This window comes from Calonectris borealis, chromosome 3 (genome assembly GCF_964195595.1).
Source record: "Calonectris borealis chromosome 3, bCalBor7.hap1.2, whole genome shotgun sequence".
Classification (NCBI taxonomy): Eukaryota; Metazoa; Chordata; class Aves; order Procellariiformes; family Procellariidae; genus Calonectris; species Calonectris borealis.
The window spans coordinates 63568045-63588770 of NC_134314.1; the positions used below are offsets into that span (position 1 = coordinate 63568045).

Here is a 20726-nt window from a genome sequence, read left to right on the forward strand (position 1 = left end):
GAGAAGTCACCACTGTGCTGCAGCCGAAGAAACACATCGGCTGCCAGATCTGCGAATGATTCAGGCGTGGCGTTGCTGTAGTAAGGCAGCTCAAGGCAAGCCGGGGTCACAGCAGGAAAACAAGCAGAGTTTGGGAGATCTCAGCAAAGACCAGCACGGACACATTCCTGCCCAAACTCAAGGGCACGGGGTGCAGGCAGGGCTGCAGGAGGCAGGCGGCTGGTCCCGAGGTCGGTGCTGCTGCACGGGCACTACCTGTGCCACCCCAGCTCAGAGCTGCTCCGATCTAACCAAGTGTAGCTTGGCTATTTCTGGCACAGTCCTTACTTATCACAGCTTCACAGATTGTACATCAGAGTTAGTACCAGCAGATGGCTACTTAGACCTGCCACTGCATGAGGCAAGCACAGCACTAGCCAGGGGATTGCTGAGTTTCCCACGGGACATCCCACTGCTCTGCTTTAACCATGGTTCCAGGACCCCTGGATAACCATGGCAGAAGAACATGCTTGTGAGTAGACTTGAACAACAAACCTGGAAACCAGGATTCCTCTTCAGGTTTCTTTCACCTCCATTGTGTACGTGAAAGAACGAAGAGGGGAGAAGGTGTGTTGCCAGAAAGCTAGAGGGGTTAGTTAAACCTGTCTAGGTTCTACTGGAGGTCTGGTGAAGTTCATGCATTGCAGGACAGCTCATTAACTTCAATGACATTTGTGCTCTTTCTGGTAATCCCAGCCACTTCAAGTCCTAACAGCACAAGTCAGGTAAGTGAACAAGTCATTCCACAAAGAGCGTTAATTAAGTCTCATGTCTACAGATCTGCATCTTGTGCACCTTGTGTCTACCTCTAGTCCTCTCAGCTCCTTCTCACCTGCCTCACCATCAGCACTGGCAGGGTCAGCACTTCATAATAGGTTGAGGTGTACATTCCTGGTTTCAGTAAAGTCAAACATCTGACACAAAAGAAAAGGGAGCTATTGCCAGGATGTTCCCAGGGGAAGCCTGCCCTTTGGTACCCTGATGCTTCACAGTTCAGCTGGCTACCAGAGCAGTTCTTGCTAGTGCCCCAAAAAGGGCTCTGGCAGAGAAAGAAGTTTCTCTCATGTAAATTCCAGTAGCTACTCACAGGAAAAACTAATTGGAAATTGCTAGGACTAGACCATTTTTCTTATTTATGGAAAAATGGGTACCACAGAGAACCCCTTTTAGGACCCAGTTCTGGGCTCAAGGAGAAATTAGACGACTTCTGCCACAACTGAGGTCAAGTCATCTAGTGTGAGTTTGCAGGTATGCCCCTATTTCAGCTCCCCTTGAGTTTTTTTGCTGAGCATCTGGAGGAGGTGAGGAGATTTTTTCCCCCCCATTGTTGGAAAATAGTAGCCCTAGACTTTGAGAGATTTACTGTGCAGAGGCAATTAGTACAAACATTCCAGCGGGCATTTATTAGTAAAATAGATCTCACACACACCAAGCTGAGTCTCCGTATACAATACAAACATACATATGTCTGTGCATATATGTATACACACATACACACACGATGCTAAGTCTCCTCCACGACTGAAGATCAGTTAGTTCTGTGTAGAGATGCTACGTCTTCTCTTCATTACCTTTGCCTCCCATTTTCAGGCACTTTCAAGATAATAAAAGTGTTGGTAGACACAAAGTCTTTTAGACTCTTGTTATCTAAGAAAATCCATAAAACTTAGGAAAAAAAGTTGCTTTATTGAAAACAATATTGTGCTTAATGCTTTGTCATTTCAAATTCTGTTTCAACGTTTTATGTTGTCAGTTAAAGTATTACAAGCTAATGAACTTCCTTTAAAAAAATACAGAAAATCACAGTAGCAAAATAGTAGCTTTACCCAAGAACAGCAGGCTCAAGTATAGAAACTAGACATTTGAAAACATACCTCTTCGCATACAGTGGTGCACTGTATATGGAATACAATTAAACAGGCTGACATTTGAGGGTTATTCATCACTTCAGCCAATCCACATGAGGACTTCCAAAAGAAAGGCAGTCAGTGTTTAGTGTTTCAAAACAGTAATGCAGCTACAACTAAACCACAACTGGTTGTTCACTAAGGGATCATGTATCCCAGCTCCAGAATAATGAAACACTGTTAAATCCACTCATCTCAACTCTAGGTTAAACCACAACAGTAAACAGAGAATTGAAAAGTATGTCTGGCTATGTTTCATTGCCCATCAGATGAGTTCTTTCTTCATTATTACCAGGGGGATTTTGCAGGCTGGAACTGGAACTGTTTGCACAAGGAAAAGAACAGGAGGGAAGAAACAGGTTTAATATTCTCTAGATACTTCCATGCAATACCAACATTATAGCAAAAGTGCCACACATTATGTGGAAGGAGCTAGTGAATCACTGGATTTGGTTCCCCACTATTGCACAGAACCACATACTATTGCTTTCACATCTATTGTTTCACAGAATCACAGAATGGTTAGGGTTGGAAGGGACCTTTGAAGATCAGCTAGTCCAACCCCCCTGCTGAAGAAGGGACATCTTCAACTAGATCAGGTTGCTCAGAGCCCCGTCCAGCCTGAACTTGAACGTTTCTAGGGATGGGGCATCTACCACCTCTCTGGGCCAACCTGGTCCAGCGTTTCACCACCCTCATCGTAAAAAATTTCTTCCTTATATCTAGTCTAAATCTGCCCTCTTAATTTAAAACCATTACTCCTTGTGCTGTCGCAACAGGCCCTACTAAAAAGTCTGTCCCCATCTTTCTTATAGGCCCCCTTTAAGTACTGAAAGGCTGCAATAAGGTCTCCCCAAAGCCTTCTCTTCTTCAGACTGAATAACCCCAACTCTCTCAGCCTTTCCTCATAGGAGAGGCATTCCACCCCTCTGATCGTTTCTGTGGCCCTCCTCTGGACCCGCTCCAACAGGTCCATATCTTTCTTGTGCTGAGGGCTCCAGAGCTGGAGGCAGTACTCCAGGTGGGGTCTCACTAGAGCAGAGTAGAGGGGCAGAATCACCTCTCTGGACCTCCTGGCCACGCTACTTTTGAAGCGGCCCAGGATACGGTTGACTTTCTGGGCTGTGAGCGCACATTGCCAGCTCATGTCCAGCTTTTCATCCACCAGTACCCCCAAGTCCTTCTCGACAGGGCTGCTCTCAATCCCTTCATCCCCCAGCCTGTATTGATACTGGGGGTTGCCCCAACCCAGGTGCAGGACCTTGCACTTGAGGTTCACACGGGCCCACTCTTCGAGCTTGCCCAGGTCTCTCTGAATGGCAATCCGTCCCTCAGGCATGTCAACTGATTCTCTCAGCTTGGTTTCATGTGCAAATTTGCTGAGGGTGCACTCGATCCTACTATCTATGTCATTGGTGAAGACATTAAACAGTACTGGTCCCAATACGGACCCCTGCGGGACATCACTCGTCACCGATCTCCATCTGGACATTGAGCCAGTTGACCACTACTCTCTGGATGTGACCATTCAGCCAACGCCAGCTCAAAGACACCCTCTTGGAGGAACCACCAGTAGGGTTTGCTCATTAATGCTGCAGTCCTGTTGCTTGTATAGAACAGGCATTGCCTGGTTTAGGTCTCTGTTTAGGTCAGTAGGGATTTAGGAAAGCATACAGACAAAGTATTTAAGCAATATTTTTACTGCTCATCCTGTCATTCACTATCAGGTTGGTAGTGAGGAAAAAATGGAGGCACAGCTTTCAAAGATTTGCTTTATATGGCTGCAAGCAAAATAAAGAATAAATATCTCAGCATACCTTCTCCTTGTTGCCTCAGTGATATAGAATATTCCAGTTGCAAGACCCTTTGAGGAAACAGTCAGTTACAATTGTAATAATAATAACCTTATATCTATTGCTCATAATTGCAATAGATTTAAAAAGCAAAAATAGTGTAATTACTTACACTTAACAGTGCCCATCCACCTTGGATGGCTGAGGCCCATTCAAAACCCAGCTTTTCATTTAGAAATCCTCCCAGAGTGGGACCTGCAAATGCCCTGCAACAAATCAAAATGAGGTATTGGCATCTCAAACAAAAAAGATAACATATCATATTCTCAGAGAACTTTTTTACTGCGTTTTGCGGCCTCCCTGCATTGATTCTCTCTCCTTTCTCTTCCACAGACCTAACTTTCCTATAATCAACAATAAGTATTAATTCTTTGTTCGCCATGGCCCCAACAAACCTGTCTAGTTACCTCCTCAGCTGGAAATAGGATCCACATCAGAAAGCTGAATGCACTCTTTCTCTATCTGGAATGGCTTAGAGGCCCCATTAAGGACCACGTTTTAACAGGGCATCAACACCAATCAATTCTATCATAAAAGAAATTTAAACTCTCATCCCTCAAAATGTAAACCTTCCAAACTTCAAGACAAAAGACTGATGGATATAGGCAGGTGGGGAGGCACATTGTGACAGACGCGGTCGCTGCAAGGTTGAGCTGTATGTAACTGCCCTGCACCTTCATGCCTGTCTAAGAATGCCATGAAAGGTTATGCAGCTGCTGTCACTTTATGAAAGGTCTTACATGATATCGTCTCTCACTACAGAAAGGGACAAAACTGTGTAAAATCAGAGAGGCTTCCTGGAAGCAACTCACATAATAAAATCAGGTTTGATAACAGCATAAAACTGGGGTTTGGTAACTTTATACTACCTATCTCTGTACTGAACCCTATGCCAAATCAACAGGACAGCTAGAACTTCAGTTAGCTTGGAAAAAACAGTGCAGATTTGTACTGAAACCCACCTGCAGCCACAGAGGACTACAATGACAGATAAAAAAAATATCCTGGAAGTGGCTGTCAACAGGAGGACTCTGTCACTTCCCACTTAGTGACAACTCTGAAGGGTCATTCAGCCAGGAGTACCTTTCATTCATTTCTGTGATGACCATTGGGTAATGAACACAGACACACTCTGCTAAGCTATGCAAACGAGACCTTAAATAATGGCTGTGGCTGAAAGAGAAGAGAAGATTCTACCCTAAGCTATCCCAGGCAAAAGGAGGAAATGTGGAAAATGAATTAGTCAGGAGCAGATACCTTCTAGCTTGCTCCATGTGGGTGGACTTAGCTTTGTAAAAAATTAGTATTTAATTAGTATTAAATACTTTGTAAAAAATTAGTATTTATGGACTAGCTTTGTAAATACTAATTAGTATTTATGGACTTAGCTTTGTAAAAAATTAGTATTTAATGCTCTGTATTAAGCATTAAATATTTCAGTGACAACAAAAGTGGCCACACAGAAGCACAAGCTAACACCCACTTAATCACTGCAGCTTTTTGATATGCAGGGCAATACATTTCAAGGAAGACAAGTTCAGAGTCTATTCCCTTTGTTGGGTAAAAAGCTTTGTTTTAACATGACCACCAGGCACCTGTTTAGCAAGAACCTTTTGAATCAAGGTCAACACAATGACTGCAATGCAAGACTTCTGGTTGTAATGCAGCAGGCTTTTGTGTGGCAACAGCATAGAACAACCGAATGCTCATAGCTTACAAAAAGGTGACTGTATACCTACCCAAGGGACCACATGGCACTGAAGAGCCCAGACACCAGTCCCAGCAGACTCAGACCTTCTTCAAATCCATTCTCACTGCAGAAAAACAGACCAGTTAGAGTAGTACAATACATTATCGTGTCTCAGTCTATAGCCTTCCCCTATAGAGAGTTTTTTCCCTCCTTTTACTTTACACACAACATAAATAATTAACAAGCAAAAGCGTACAGTGGAATCATGTCTGTTAACCCAGTACTTTCTTCTTTGCTGCCTCTCTGGAGGACTGCAGTGCTACTCCTCATCTCTGATGTCTTCTGCGTAAGATTCCCAACACCACACCATCGCTCATTCCTCATGTTTCATACGGCAAGAGTAAAACAGTGACAGGTGGCTTTTAAGAAGGAAAGACCTTGTTCCAAGAGGAACATACTAATAAGAGTAAATCAAGACCCTTCTAGGTCATTACTGCCAAGCCACATCACAGACCTTGTGCTTTGAGCAAGTATGACTCCTGTAGGTGCAGCTGTTAAAGCCAATGCAGTCTGAAAATCCAGTGAAAACTGATTGCTATTAATCATCCTCAGAAGCTGAAATAAATCCTATGTATATGAAATCACACACAGGTTGCCCCATGCTATGAGACCCAAAGTCTGATGGACTTGAGTGTGTTCGCAGTACGGAGGTACACATTTACAAAATTGTATTTGGAATATAACGACTGGAGTGCTCAGTCAGAAAAAACTAAGACAAAAGAGTAGTAGAAGCATTTAAGTGTTACTCGCTGCCTCTGTCTCCAAAAGGGGGGGAAAAGTCACACTAAAACCCCACTTCATATTCACCCCTGAAAATTAGTTGCAGTTTCCTACTGCCAGTAACATGAAAGATGCATTGGACCGAGTTACTTACTATGCACAGTGCAGTATCTCTGGAAACACTGGGATAGCACTCATGCCAAGTGAAAAGCCAATCAAAACCAGCACTAGCACAAACATCCACAGCTGACTGAAAAAGAGGCATTTAAAAGAAGTTAGCTGCTAAAGACTCTTTTCAAGTAAGGACCCCGTTTGACTGAAGGCTGTTATATCAGCTCTCCATGACCGAGCAGAAAACTAGGTTTCTTGAAGCCAAAAACCCCTCTACTTTAAGTGAACACGAAGACTTGAAAAATACAATTCTATGCTTAAAAAAAGACTTTGTAAAAGAATTCGAAAATCCTGTGCTCACATTAAGTACTTCCTTATCAAATCCAGTTCATTTTAAGAGGATCACATAGAGAAGAGGTAGATAGATGAGCTTAACTCAGCAATACAAGTGTCCAAGCTCCAGGCTTCGTTTGCTGCACAAGTGAAGGATTTTGCGGCTAAAATTTCATAGCCTAATACATTATAACCAAAAGACTTAGCTAAAGAAAAGAATGTTGAAGATTTTACTGATTTCTTTTTCTCACCAGCTCAAATGTATGATCTCACCAGTTTCAAATGTATGATCTTCTTTAAAAATTAGAAGTCTAGGAGGAAGGAGTTGACTAATTCTGCACATTAGCAAGCCTATCATCATCTTTAACAGAGTATATAACCTAGGACAAAAGCACTGTACAGCTGTTTTGTAAATGTAGCAGAGTGTTTTGCTGTGAATTAACTTGAGAGATATGACAATGCAGTGTTCAAGTGCAACAGACATTATCTTTACTTACCTAGCTGAAAACAAAGCTATAATCTGGCATTTTGCTCAGTAAGCTATACACAGAGAGAAGAAAAATCAATACTGCTGCACAGCCATGCAAATAAAACCCATAGTTAAGAAACACTGATGAAATAGAGAAAATTGAAAAATAAGACAGAAAGAGACCTTCGCTTTGCTGCACTGGAAATGCCACAGAATTGGGAGGAAAGGAAAATAAAAAGCAGCATTCTTCCCACCACACACACTAACATGAGCAAACACAAGTATCAGTAAAAAGCAAAGGAAAAGGATCTATTTTATGAAGCTGTAAAATCTCCATTTTCAGATGCTTCCACTGCTTTACATTCATAGTCTCATGTTAGAAGTTAAAAAACACCCTGTTTCATGGTCAGAGGTGCTAATTACAGACTTGGGGACATACATGACTATGGTCTTGACAGCTACCACAAAAACATCACATAAGGGGACAGGCTTAAGAAGAGGCAGTTCTGTACCTTTCAATGTGCAGTACAGGAGCAGGTCCTAACATGAAAAAGCACAGTGCTGTCATTAAGCCTCCAGATACCAGCAGCCACTTCCTGAGATACTGTCAAAGAAAAGGAAGAGATATGTAACTTAAAGATGTGAATTTGTAATGTATTTTTTTTTCTTTCCTAATACCCCTCTTCTAAATCTTCATCTCCTGAAAAGTACGGCTCCTGTAGAGACCATCATTACACACAAAAACTGGGAATTCACAATTTCTCTGCCAGTTCTGAACACCATGAAGAAACACTGAATTCATGTTCCCTTGCCACCAATGCAATCACTGGCAGCAGCTGCTTAATACAGAGATTTCTTCACGATACTGAGTAACGGTGCTTCTCTGTTAGAAAAGTATTTTAGGTCTTACTCTTCCTTAGTGTAAGAAATATCAGGTAGCATTGCATGTAATTCTCATGTAAAAAGGCCATTATTAGTTTGTGTCAGGAGAAAACAGTGTCAGAAAACTGGCACTGTCCTTTACGCACAGCATTCAAAGTCCACGTTTCCTTGATCAATTAGCAGTGGCTGTCAACCAGGCAGTTTTAGGTATATCACTGTCAAAGTCTTTTCCTATGGGGCAATTAACAGGTAGAGAACTACAGCCAGTCGGTGTGCTGATCTAATTTGGATATTACACTTTTTAAGAGATAAAGTCAATACAGCTAATCAGAGCATCTTCACTCCTCTTCTCAAAAGCTGATAAAATTACATGTGGTCAAAAGCACGGATAACTGGGACATATTTTCCCACTCTCCATTCCATATTGGCTGGAAATAGATGATGCTTAGTCTACTGGAAAAGCTCAACACGTTTCAACTACAGGATACTTGTCCAACATCCTTTACTATTTTGGACATTCTTGTATTACCTGGACCTTGCAAAAAGAGACCTTCAAGTTGGCAGTATTCAGGGCACATGCAAGGTCCTGAAAGACAGACCCCTTTACAGGACCAAGCCTACATCCATCACTTCAATACGGGAAGTCCTCCAGTTTTAACTAAATGCACGGAGTGCTTTACTAACCCTGCACAAACAGCAGGGTAGTACTCACTGGCAGTTTGTCACTTAGGAGTCCGAGGAGGGGCGAAGACAGGGAGTACGAGAGTGCCAAACCGAGGAATACCAAGCCCACATAACCAGCTGGGAGTTTGAACTATGGAAAGGAAGACAAATAAAACAAAAAACGAAACATCAAACCATATACGCTACATTCATTAAAGGACAATCCAAGAATTATATTTTAGGTCAAAATACTGACATGCATGATTTTAAGTATTTTAGTGATACGATACAGAGGTTTTTCAAATATTTGAAGTAATCAGCAGAGCTCCCGTTTCCTTCCACTTCCATTTCTAAGCATGGAGTGAAACCTGACACAACTGTACTTAGATAAAGCCTAAATAATCTCAGGAGGAAACACTGCTATGTCCCTACACCACCACACTGGATTAACATTAATATCTGGCATATTTGAAACAGACACTTCAGACACTGAAATTCACATGGATTTAGTCTTTACCTCTCCAATCTTCAGTTTTATTTCCACTTAGAAAAGTATAAATGCTGTAGTCATCCACTGCTAATCAGTGCATCTTAAAAGTAAGTAGTGCTATAAAACACAACTCTGGCTTTTCAGCCAAAGGAGGATTTTTATAGAATGAGTAAGAGGCTTTCTGCAAACACCCTGAGGTCTACATTTTCCTAATGCAGAGTCACATTTCTGTATTGAAACAAAATGTGTAATGAACCAAAAGTATACTAGTCTCTCAAATGAGTGCTTTAACTACCAGTTAGAAGGTATTCCAAGATGTTTCATGTGGCGTGGACTACATAAATGTTCACTGTTTCCTTGCCATATGCAAGCACCTGATAATAACTCTAATTTAGTGGTTAGAACACCTGCCAAGAAGGCTACAGCCCTTTCACAGCAAGTATCTGTTAGTACAGAGCAGAGGGAAAGCAGAAGAGCCACACAAGTGCACAACATTCTACAGTGGGATAATTACAGATCCCTCCTGCGTGGTGGAAGATGTACATTCACATCTCCACTGATGGAAGAGGTTAGCACCAAGTCTCCTCTATCCTGGATGAGTGCTCTAAGTACTGGACTAGACAGACAAAAAGTAGGAGCACCTGTGAAATGCTATTCCCTGGAAAAACAATTAATAAATAAACCACTCAAAAAGCATTGCTTAATTTCACAGAGGAAGAGAATCTTGAACTGTTCACTTCAAATTCATTACCTTAAACACCATGGGGAAAATAAATAATAAAATTAAGTCGGAAACAAATAAATAAATATTAAAAAAAATTAAAAATAAATGGCATTTGCCTTTTTAATGAGCGAGTGAAGAAGTCAGCTGGCAGGCTACATAGTTGCAATCAGTTTAATTTTGGCATTGCTGTAAGAGAAGGCAGAGCTGTGACATCATGTCCCCAAAACCAAATGTCCACATCAAGAGATATAACACTGTCAGTGACTGTTGCAGTTTTACAGAATTTGCTTTCAGAAAGGAGGAAAAAGTCTCTCATTTACAAAACCAGCTGCTATGCCCTGTTCAGAGAAGGTACTCTGCAGCTGAAAGCCAATTAAGTGGAAAAAGCACATTTTTAAAGGCCTTACATTTCCTCATTCTCAAAGTTACCAAGACACAGCAGCAACTGATGGTGTCAATGGAAACTGTGATTTGTCAGTACTGTGGAAGTCAAGTTATTTGGAAATCATAACATTAACAGTTAATTAAAGCAGTGTAATTGGATAAGGCTTAATTTCGTTTAGGATATTTAAACCACATTTATAACCAGTTATTTACTATTTAGCAAGTCAAGACTTCCCTGCATATTTACAGGACTTACCTTTTTTAGGATAAATAGCGACATTGTGGGATCCAAAAAGCCCAAGCATGCACTTAGAGAAAATATAGTAAGACAGAGTAGCAAGACTTTCGGCAGAAGAATGAGCTTCCAAAAGGAGTCCTTGCTAGGGATCGAATCTGTTTCAAGAGAAAAGGGGGGGAAATTGCATTATTTTCAGCAGCATAAGCTCATGATTCCTCTTCTTGCTTTAGAAAAGAAATCAGTATTTCCTTTTTACTAGTCCTATTACTCCTGTTAACTACTAACTGAAAGTCAATAGTAGACTATTATGCACTATACTATTTTTAGATTAAAAAACCAAATTTGATAAGTGAATAAAAGAAGAAAAGTACACAATTTAGATTCCAACATTGCAAATCCCCAACTTGAAAAGAACAAAAACATGTACTATTCAATTATGTGAAAATATGCTTACTTCTCCACTAGCCCTTATACAATGAAAATCTCATGAATACGTCTCAACTTAAAACAACATGTACACGTGCATGAATCATACATATCCAATCAGAGAAACATGCTTTGAAAGTAAAATAAGAAGATTACTATTTATCAGTTGAGATCTGTTTGAATTTTTAAGCAACTAGCTATTCAGGTCTCCTACGTGTTCAATTTGTACTACAGACAGGAAGCTTCTTTCAGATGTCATGGTTAGATGTCATTCCTATGTCAGGGTCCTTTCCTGATGCTGTTGGTGCTTTAGCAGTTGAATGTGTTCTCAAAGTATACATAGAACTAAAAGTTCATTAGCATCCACCAACTCAGAGCTAACATTTATTTAACATAGTTTCTAACTGGCTAGTAATATCATGACTCCAGACAATTTCAGAGCTTGGGGAAGTGTGGGGGGAAGCCAGCAGTAGCAGCACATTGTTAACCACTGTAAGTTTCTTCTAAAAGCCTATATATATGAAGTTGTTCTCTAAGGTTTTCATAGTTAAGAGGAAAAAAGGTTTTAAAAAAAGAAGTATTTTAAAGTTATTATTTTTTTTTCTAGAAAAGACTAACAGAACTGTAACCTTGCAATTACAATCTTGTGTGAAGACTTACCTTTAAGTTAGCTTTTTGTCCAAGCAGGACCATCTAAATTTTAATCAAATTTATATGACCTCCAGCACTTCAATTAAACCCCTTATTTATTAACTTTAACATTCTTTCATGTTAATCAGATCCTGCATCATTCAGTACAAATAAACTCCTTTTGTTCTCCCTGTAATTCTGTTTTTCCCCCCCTGCCAACCCCTCAAACATGTCAAGTTCTCTTATTTCAGGCAAAACCTATCTCCAGCTTTTCTTCAACTAGCTGCAATGACAAGCTGATACTAAGCAGACACAACTGATCCTTTACAAGCCCTGAAGCTACAAAGACAAAAGAAACCAAAAAATATATCTCAGTTCACTTCCACACAGAGTTCTTAGTGTTTGCAGAGATGGGCATGAGGTGTTGGATTCATTCCAGGCCATCTGCATGCATTAATTTAGGGTATCATTAAAACATGGGCCTGATCAAGATCACAAGTTAATTCAGGTGGAGCTTTGCCCTCTGAGTTGGATCAGACTCCAGAAGCTGATTTTTTTTTTTAAAGGACATTTAAATACATGAGAAATTAAGGTGAGTGAAGGAGGCAGGAAGAAAGATGCTTACCGTATTTTGGTAATATGCACATATTCACAGGCACCAAGACCAACACTACGCATCCCAGTGTAATGAAAGGAACCTCATAACCAAACGATTGATACAAAAAGCCACCTAAAGGTGGGCCCAGCACCAGTCCGAGTCCTGTAAAAATTTCAAGGCTGCCCTAAAGGATGAAAAAGAAAGCAAGCAAAAAAAAGTCAGTATGCTGACTCCAATGTAACAATAAAAAGCAAGCCATTTGTCTGAGGAGCAGAACAACATAGCCAGGCTAGTGAAAAGAAAAAGGCCCTGCATCACTAAGGGGGATAACAGCTAGCAGTGACTTTCACAAAGTGGGATAGTGACAGGAATTTCACAGCTGTCTGCGTGACAGCCATCACCTCTTTTACTTACGGGGAACAACCTGTACTGCAGCGTTAGCCACTCTGCTGTCACCTAACAGATCCCAGTCCTGAGGCAAGACAAATGCTCTAGTGATGGAAAGCATCTGTAGGACAACTCAGGCTGAAGTGATCATCTCTCCCACCTGCCCTTACGCTCCAGCCTGAGGGGGAGGACCCAAACAAGCCTACTCAGATGGGTCATTATCTCATGGGATGAGGTACATATGCCAAGTTAAAGCTTTCTCTCCATAACTGATTGTTTGGATTCACTGGCTAGGGGTAGGAAATAACTGTGAAATTGCAATGGGGACATTTTGGCTGAGATTATTTTGGCTATAATTTAATAATCTGGCATCTTTTATAAGATATTAATTTTTAAAAGGACAATAATACAGTTACACTTAAATCTTGTGTTACAATGCCATAGTCACCACTGTCAACATCTGCCTCAACACTTGATTAATCAATGCTTAGACCACCAGTAACAGTTGGTGGTAATAATTGCTTACAATTAAAAAGTTTTGCTAACTTCTGGGACCCAGAAACATCGTATAGAGATTCATCCTCATCTTTAATTTTACTGATACAAGTTCGAGTGGTCAAATGGCCCGAGAGCAGCCACAGTCAGCAAAAGCCAAGTTCTTTACCCTAGGTCAGCCTAGGGTCGCAGCCTTTTCCTTTCCTAGCAAAGGAAATAACTAGTAACAAAATAGGACTAGCAAGTCTTCAAAATTTCTAGATAGATTTGAGACAATTTGGTAAACTTCGACACATGGAATGCCCATGAGTTAACATAACTGCATCCAAATAACGCTTTTGCTTGTGTTGCTCACCAACCATAAAAAATATTTATGATTGGTGAGACTTCAGTTCAAATCAGGCTGTACATCATTTAGCCCCTCTAAGTTAATGAATTATTGGTGGGGGTGGAGCTGAGGCTTTGCATTATTACAGATCAGGGGAGGATAAGGTAAACCTGATATTCTAAGAAAAGTGATATTGCTTATGTTCTGAAGTTCATACCTCCTCCAACAGAGGGATCATTGTGGCAGCTGCTGAACTTCCCACTTCAACAAGGCTGACACGCCTACATTTAACAACTTCCCCATACATTCTCTAGGGTACCCAATGGGTAAAAGGTGGGCTGAAAACTGGCACCAAAAGGGTAAGGAGAGTAAAAGTGCTTTTCAGTATCTAGCACTATCAGGAAGGGCAATGGAAAGCAAGGCTAAAAACCCATCATCCATTCCTGCAGGCTTTATGATTTTACCCTAGGATGCACCTTGCTTCTACTAATCAGCTCTTTCTTCTGCCTCCTGCCTCTGCCACCACCATGAGCAGAGCTCACAGTAACAAGAACTCTCCATCATGTCCATTTAAGGACAGTAAGTCTACATGAATGAATTTGAAGAGGTTTTATTCTCATGCAGAACAAGACATTAGAGTATATAATATGGCAAACAGACCAACATTTAAAAGTGATCTGTCTTCTGACACCACCCCTTCTAGATTTTAAACAAAGGTAGTTACCAAGCCATAGCTGTGTAGCGTTTCTGTTTGTGGTCTTGAGGTGACCTTCATCATCACGTACCGTTTTCAGCTATGCATCATGTTCTGCCACCACAGAATTTCATTTATTTTTAAGTCTGATTATAAGATAGATAACTAAGCCCCTTTAAGTCAAGGTTACTTTACTTACCTATTTACATGACATTTTAAAATTTGCAAACAGGAAACCTTAACCTTATTGACTGAATAAATCCAAAACATGATTGCAATATATAACCTGCTTTCCAAAGAAATTGCCAACTCCTCACTGCTAATGCAATTTAGTAGTTTTTTGCTAGTTAGGAGGCCATATTTTTATAGACATTTATTTATAGAAGTAACTATACAGCTTAACAACAATATTAATAAAAGCATCAACTTTTCCAATTTTATTAAATGTTCTGAAGGATGTTCTTAACATTTGTTCACTCATTAGAATTCAACCCAGTTATTTCTGTCAGTCTATATTTGAATTGAAACCAGAATTTATTGAAAAAGAGAAAGAGAAAGCAACATTTTATTAAATACAAAACTATTTTTTTCCTAACACCATAAAAATCAACAAAATAAGGGTAATATCTCTGGTTGAAATGAATCATTGATGACCAGACATACTGCCCTCCAGTTTTCAAGAAGTTCTAGCTCTCCTCTTCTCATACATCACTTTTATCATAGATTAGAAAAATGAAACCGAAATTGTCTTTCAGTCATTTAAATCAACACTATTTGAATGAATTAATCAAATTCTTGAATCAATCCACATGGATTCTTACTATCCATGTAGAAGTAGACACTAAAAGCTGTATTAGTATTTTAATAGTCTGATTTCAACTGAAGAGATAACTACTGCCATCAATGGTCAACTGTCTTCAAAACATAAGCAACTAATACATACTGCCTAATTTATAGCTAACTGGAGTTATGCTAAGGTCTAAACTTGTTCTAGGATTGTGATCCTAGATTAGAAACAAACATTATGTGATGATTTCAAATATGCCTGCACATGAAACAACTGATTTTCTCCTCCTGGTTTTAGGCTGCCTACTGGCAATTTATGATATTGCGGCTACTGAAGTTGTAACACTGTAACACTGGTTTTTGCACTTACCAGGACAGTAGCTATATTATTGGGAAATGCCTTTGTAAGGATCGAAAACGATGCTGTCATTGCTGCTGCAAAACCTACTGCATCCATTGCTCTTACTAAAAAGCACAAACCGATGAACATTGGCCCACTTGGCACCTTGTCCAGCATTCTGGAAAAAAAAAAAACAAACCAGTAAATGGAGATCTCTCAGGATGCAACAAGCTATCTACTAAAGGTCCTGGAGCATCATTTCTTACTCATTAAAGGACACAGTTACAAGACACTCAATGCTTTCTATTGCCACATCTTTTTGAATCACATCAGTGAAGTCATTCAAACTCTATCAAACTATTTCTGGCAGCTTTCTCCTTTTCCCCTTTCTTTGGTAGTGAAAAGAGCATGAAAAACCTAACCTGTGAAAAACTCCAATGCCATTTTCTGTTGCATTTCATAGCTTTCCCAAGCAACTATGCAAGGAGTCTGACACAATGAGTTACAGCTACCTAATAAGAGCTTCCCTCATTGTTAATAAAACCTTTATTTTGCTAAAATGAGTGGCTTAGCCTCTCCGCCTGCCAGGCAAACCTTCTCATTTGCACTCAATATTTTTAAGAAAAGAATAATTAAAACATTATGCATAAATAGTTCCCTTATTCTGCACTTTGACAGACTTCTTGCTGTTCCTGAACTATAGTAGGTTTTTAAACACATAGAACCTTCCTCCTTTGCTTTCATAGTAAACAGGCTTTGAAACCTACAGAAAGGGAGCGGTGTTCATTCTGCTTTACAAGGGATAGATAAAAAGTAAGGATGCAAAAAGTTAGGTGATCTAACCAACACCTGGCAGATGCCCAAGAATTTCCAGTTTTGTTTTGTGTCCATCTTTTCATATGGATGAAAATTATTAGAAGACAAATGCAACAAAACCAACCAACAAAAATTACTCACCCAAACAAAATGGTCGCACATCCTGAAACAAACATCCCTGCCACAAACATGAATTTTGCTCCAATATGAGTAAGCTGTAAATTAAATACAATTTTTACACGTTATTATTTCAAGCCTAGATCAAAAAATCTTTCAAAGTAAGTTACTGTTAAGAAATCAAAACATTATGGGCACTTTATTGCATATGTAACTAAAAGATCTGGAGACACTGCTCCTGCTGGTGTGTCTTCGTGCAATACTGAACCTAAAAATATTCTAAACAGTTAAGTGACTTAACCCACTTTTCAGAATGGTAAGACAATGGTGCAGTTAACTATTTCACAGTGGTGTGCTGCAGCTTCTGCAGAGTAGCAGGTTACAGCAGCATTCCTCATTATAAACAAACAGAAAGTAATACATTCCCCCTCCAGCACCATCAGTGATGCCAAGTCAGCAATACCTGTCACGTATTTGCCTCAGGAGAGTCAATGGAAGCTGATTTTAAAGCAAATTTATCACAACCTTTAATAGCACAAAGCTTTGGCATAGGAAGCACAGTAGCTTCAGGCTTCTCCATTCATTACCAGGGAAAGGACCCCATCTTCCTTCATTTCAGACTCCATCACCAGGGTGAAGGATGACGAGAGGCATGCCGTAAAGCTAACTCAATCCCGTAACAAAGTACATCTGAGCTTCTAATTCTGTGCTGTAACTTCCCCTAAGGACAGTAGGTATTTCAGACTCTTTTCTTGTTCAGGCCTGGACAAAGTCCTTGCATTTCAGCCGCTATTACTAAAGCCCATATTTTGCCGAGTTTCACTGAAACCCTCAGGATTTCTGATTGCTGGACTGTCCACCTCTACTGGTGCTCACTTCACCTGTCTGCAGTGAGGGTGGCATGCTCGCTCTCTCTCTCCCATGCAAAGTACTTGGTGAGGGTTGTGCCACACTTGAATGCCATCACAGGCAGCAAGATTGGACTTACCTATGGCACTTGTGTGACACCTTGATGAGCCACCTCACCACCAGAGAAAATCATTCACCGTGGGCTCAGCAAAAAGACTGCCCAGCCAAAGGAAGAGAAGACTGTGACACTGCAGCAGCCCCAACTTAGGGTATGATCCTGAGCAGCTCTAGCCAAAAATGCATAGACAGCAGTGCTCCAGCATACAACGAACTGTTGTATAATTTATTTGTAATTTCTCCAGCATGAGAGAAATTCTGAATCTGTGGGAAAACTGAAGTTGCAAGAATATAATGAAGTGGAAGGGGAAACTGAGTTAAGCAGCAGAGAGTCATAATAGGAGGAAATTATAAGAAAAAGACATTATACCACAAAAGAAGAAGGGGTTCAGCTAACTACAGAAAAAAACCAAAACCAAAACAAAACACCTTAAGAACATCACCAAAGGCAAACAGAATATGTAAGTGTAATAAATAAAATGGGGTGTAGGGGGAAAGGAAGTAATAGAAAGGAGAATTGATCAGCAGATTACTCTGAAGCAAACAGAACAGTTAACCAGCGAAACACAACAGTTACATGTGTCCACCACTCTATGCTACCCTCAAGAACTGTAGAAGAGTAATTTTTAAAGTTCTACTGACAAGACTTAGGTCAGATTCAGACTGACTGGCCAGGCTCCAGTTACTGCAGACACAAGCCTGCAGGAGTGCTACTGAAGAGACATCTCTTTTCTCAGCCTTAGAGAACTGTGTTCATGTACCAACCTGTGTTGTCACAGAAGTAAGTTACAGCTTCAATTATACTTACATAATTTCCCAAAATTAAAGCAGTCAAGAAATTGACCAAAGCAAAACATCCAAAAATCAGGCCAACGACGGTGTTACTGGCACCTTTTTTTTCTGCCTGCAAAAAAGATCACAACTGTGTAAAGATGGAGGCAAATTCTTGAAGTGAATAACATTCATGCCTTGTACATTTAATTTTTTTTAATTCTCTATTAGTGCAGTTACAAAGCAATTTCCTTTCTCAAAGGCAGTAGCGCCTCATAAAGTAACAACACAGCAATTTAAAGACATGTTGTACTTCTATTTAAGCTATATGTAATCAAGGGAAAAGCAACGTTCGTTCCTCAATGAATGGAAACACTGTGCTCTTTGCTGAACTACTGAACAGGTGACCAGACTTATACAGGTGGCTTCAGCTGGTGTGCAACGGAGGTAGCTACAAAGCTTTGATCCGTTGTATGGTCAGAGGGCAGTGAACAGAGATTATCTTCACTGTATCATGCCTCCCCAAAACAAGCACCACGCAAATTTTTGACTTATCCAACCAGCAAAATACACTCACTTGGGTACAAGCAGTACATAGGAACATTTAGAGCAAAAATAATCTTAATATTTCTTTGTTAATACTTGGGAACAACTTGGTCATGAGACACATGGACTTCTGCTGCAAATGCACCATGACCATTTGTTTTCATCCTATATTTAAACATTGTATTCACTCAACATAAGCAGAGATTATTTTTTTTTCTCCTTCAGTTGCTAGGTCAGCAAATTTAACACAGTGAATGATGGCCCAGCGTGAATTAACAGAGAGGTAACTATAAATAAAAAGTCATTGAATGGCTAAGGCACTGAAATGCAAGTCAGGACATGGGCAGAGTTTTAATCTCAGCTCTACTACCAAACTGCTATGCAACACTGGGCAAAAAACTATTTCACTTCTCCAAGCATCCGTTTCAACTTCTATCTCATATCATTAGTTCGCTGTCTCCTCTGCAGCCACAGGGAAGATGAAATTAGTCCATGGACAGGATCCAGGTCACCGTTATATACACTCCAATCAATTTTAGCCAGCATCAAGGTATCACTATGAATTCCTACAACTGAAAAGTCTAACTCAGAGCTTACAGCCAACCATAAAGGTCCCACGGTGTTCAAGATCCTTTTAAAAGTTTCAACATGCAAAAAATAATCTAAAGAGTAGCTGGCTAAATTGTTTGTTTACCTCAGAAGGGAAAAAGGGTCCCAAGATTGAATAGCATATCATTGAACTGAAGTTTATACAAGCTGTTGCGGCCATTGTAAATAGCTGTTCTCTGGTAAGCCCCCTTGATTCCTCACGAAGTGCTTCTGGCACGCCATCTTCTTAAAATACAAAAGAAAAAGAAAAAAAAAAGTATTATAAACTGACAGAGGGAAACACAATTTGCAAATCTGGTTTGGAAACTAAAATCCACGCAAAACTTCTACCCTCCCGGCTCTGGGGAATTAAATCAAGCCGTACAGCTTTTTTTCCTCATGGAGGAGCGCAGACTTCCCCGTGCGGTGCCAGCCTGCAGCCGCCCCTCAGCCCACCCCGAAACCGCACGGGCTTTTGCAGGGGCTGCCCCGCCGCGCCCCCGGCCCGGCACCACGCGTACCCCCGCGGGGCGCGCCCCGGGCGTGTGAGCACACTCCTCCCGGGGACAGCCCCGGCGTCCCGCGGCACTGCGGGATTCAACCCCGGGGAGAAACCTGCCCCCATCCCCTGCACGCCCGCTCCCTTTCCCAGCGCAGGTTGGGGAGCTGCGGAGCGGCCCTTCAGCGCCGGCCCGGCCGCAGCAGGCAGAGCCGGCGGCGCGGCAGCTGCCCCCCGGCGCCGGTCGTGCCGCCAGCGGAGAAACGCGGGGCGCCTCCCGTCTCCCACCTGGGGGCTGCTCGCTCCCCGCGCCGTCCGCCGCCCGGCTGCCCATGGGGAAGGAGCGCCGGGCCCGCAACAGCCGGTGCGGCACCTCCCCGCCGCCCCGTCTGGCAGCGGCCGCGGGCTGGCAGCGTACCGGGGCCAACGCCAGCCCCGCCGCCCCGGCCGCCGCCACTGAGCATGCTCGTCCTGCGGGGGCGGCCTGCCGCGCCCCGCGCCCCACGCCCCGCCGCCCGCGGCCGGCTGCCTGGGGCCCCGCCGGGAGGCTGCGGGAGCGCCTCCGCGGGGCTGCCCGGGGGGCGGGCGGGCGCGCTGCGCCCGGCGGGGATTGCCAGCCCGGGCGTGGAGAGCACCAAGGGCGACAGCAGGCGCCGGGCTTTGGACAGTCTGGTAATAACCTGCTGGCTTCCAGGGTACGCTGCGCATCCGGCTCAGGGGAACTGCTCGCTTACTGGAGCTGGTGAAACACGAAATGCAGCCCATGCTCTTGGTACAGCGGCTTCGACAGGTTACAGGTGAAGGAAACCGAGAGGTGGCGGCCAAAGCTGTCAGGAGAACAAGTGGGTATTTGCTGAATGCAACTATACCTCACCTGGACATCAGAAAGACGTTCCGACAAGCATTATAGAAATTCCGACATTATAGAAAAGCCTCACAATGGAAGTGTAAATCCCGAGTGTATTAAAACAGGAGCTCAAAGACTTTATGAGTATTATGTTATTGTGACTGCTAGGGACTGCGGGAGCTGGGGTCAGGGACCCAAGAGGTACATCCCGCTTGGTGCAGCTAAAGGAAGTTTGGATGGTAAATGAGGAATCGGCTCTAGGGACTTTGCCTTGCTACAGCTGACTAACCTGGCTGCGTTTCCTGAAAACTTAACCCCTTTGACCCAGC

General features: G+C 41.9%; 1 protein-coding gene across 1 annotated transcript; it reads right to left on the minus strand.

Annotated features, from left to right (window-relative positions):
• Window positions 1-1705: 1705 nt before the first annotated feature.
• Window positions 1706-19989, minus strand: SLC18B1 (solute carrier family 18 member B1). The gene is made up of 14 exons (XM_075148099.1): window positions 19839-19989; window positions 19158-19297; window positions 17955-18050; window positions 16205-16278; window positions 15278-15425; window positions 12245-12401; window positions 10582-10718; window positions 8777-8878; window positions 7695-7786; window positions 6424-6519; window positions 5539-5613; window positions 3912-4005; window positions 3764-3810; window positions 1706-2267 (listed from the first exon to the last, which is right to left on the minus strand). Exons 1-14 carry the CDS (start codon window positions 19882-19884, stop codon window positions 2195-2197), a joined length of 1377 nt encoding a protein of 458 aa, XP_075004200.1. The 5' UTR covers window positions 19885-19989; the 3' UTR covers window positions 1706-2194.
• Window positions 19990-20726: the final 737 nt, after the last annotated feature.

Coding starts and splice junctions, on each gene's coding strand:
- SLC18B1 (XM_075148099.1), bottom strand. CDS start 19,884: ATGGGCAGCCGGGCGGCGGACGGCGCGGGGAGCGAGCAGCCCCCAG. Junction 18,051..19,157: donor GACCCTTTTTCCCTTCTGAG/GTAAACAAACAA, acceptor TCTTTTTTGCAG/GCAGAAAAAAAAGGTGCCAG. Junction 15,426..16,204: donor TGTGCGACCATTTTGTTTGG/GTGAGTAATTTT, acceptor TTTTTTTTCCAG/AATGCTGGACAAGGTGCCAA.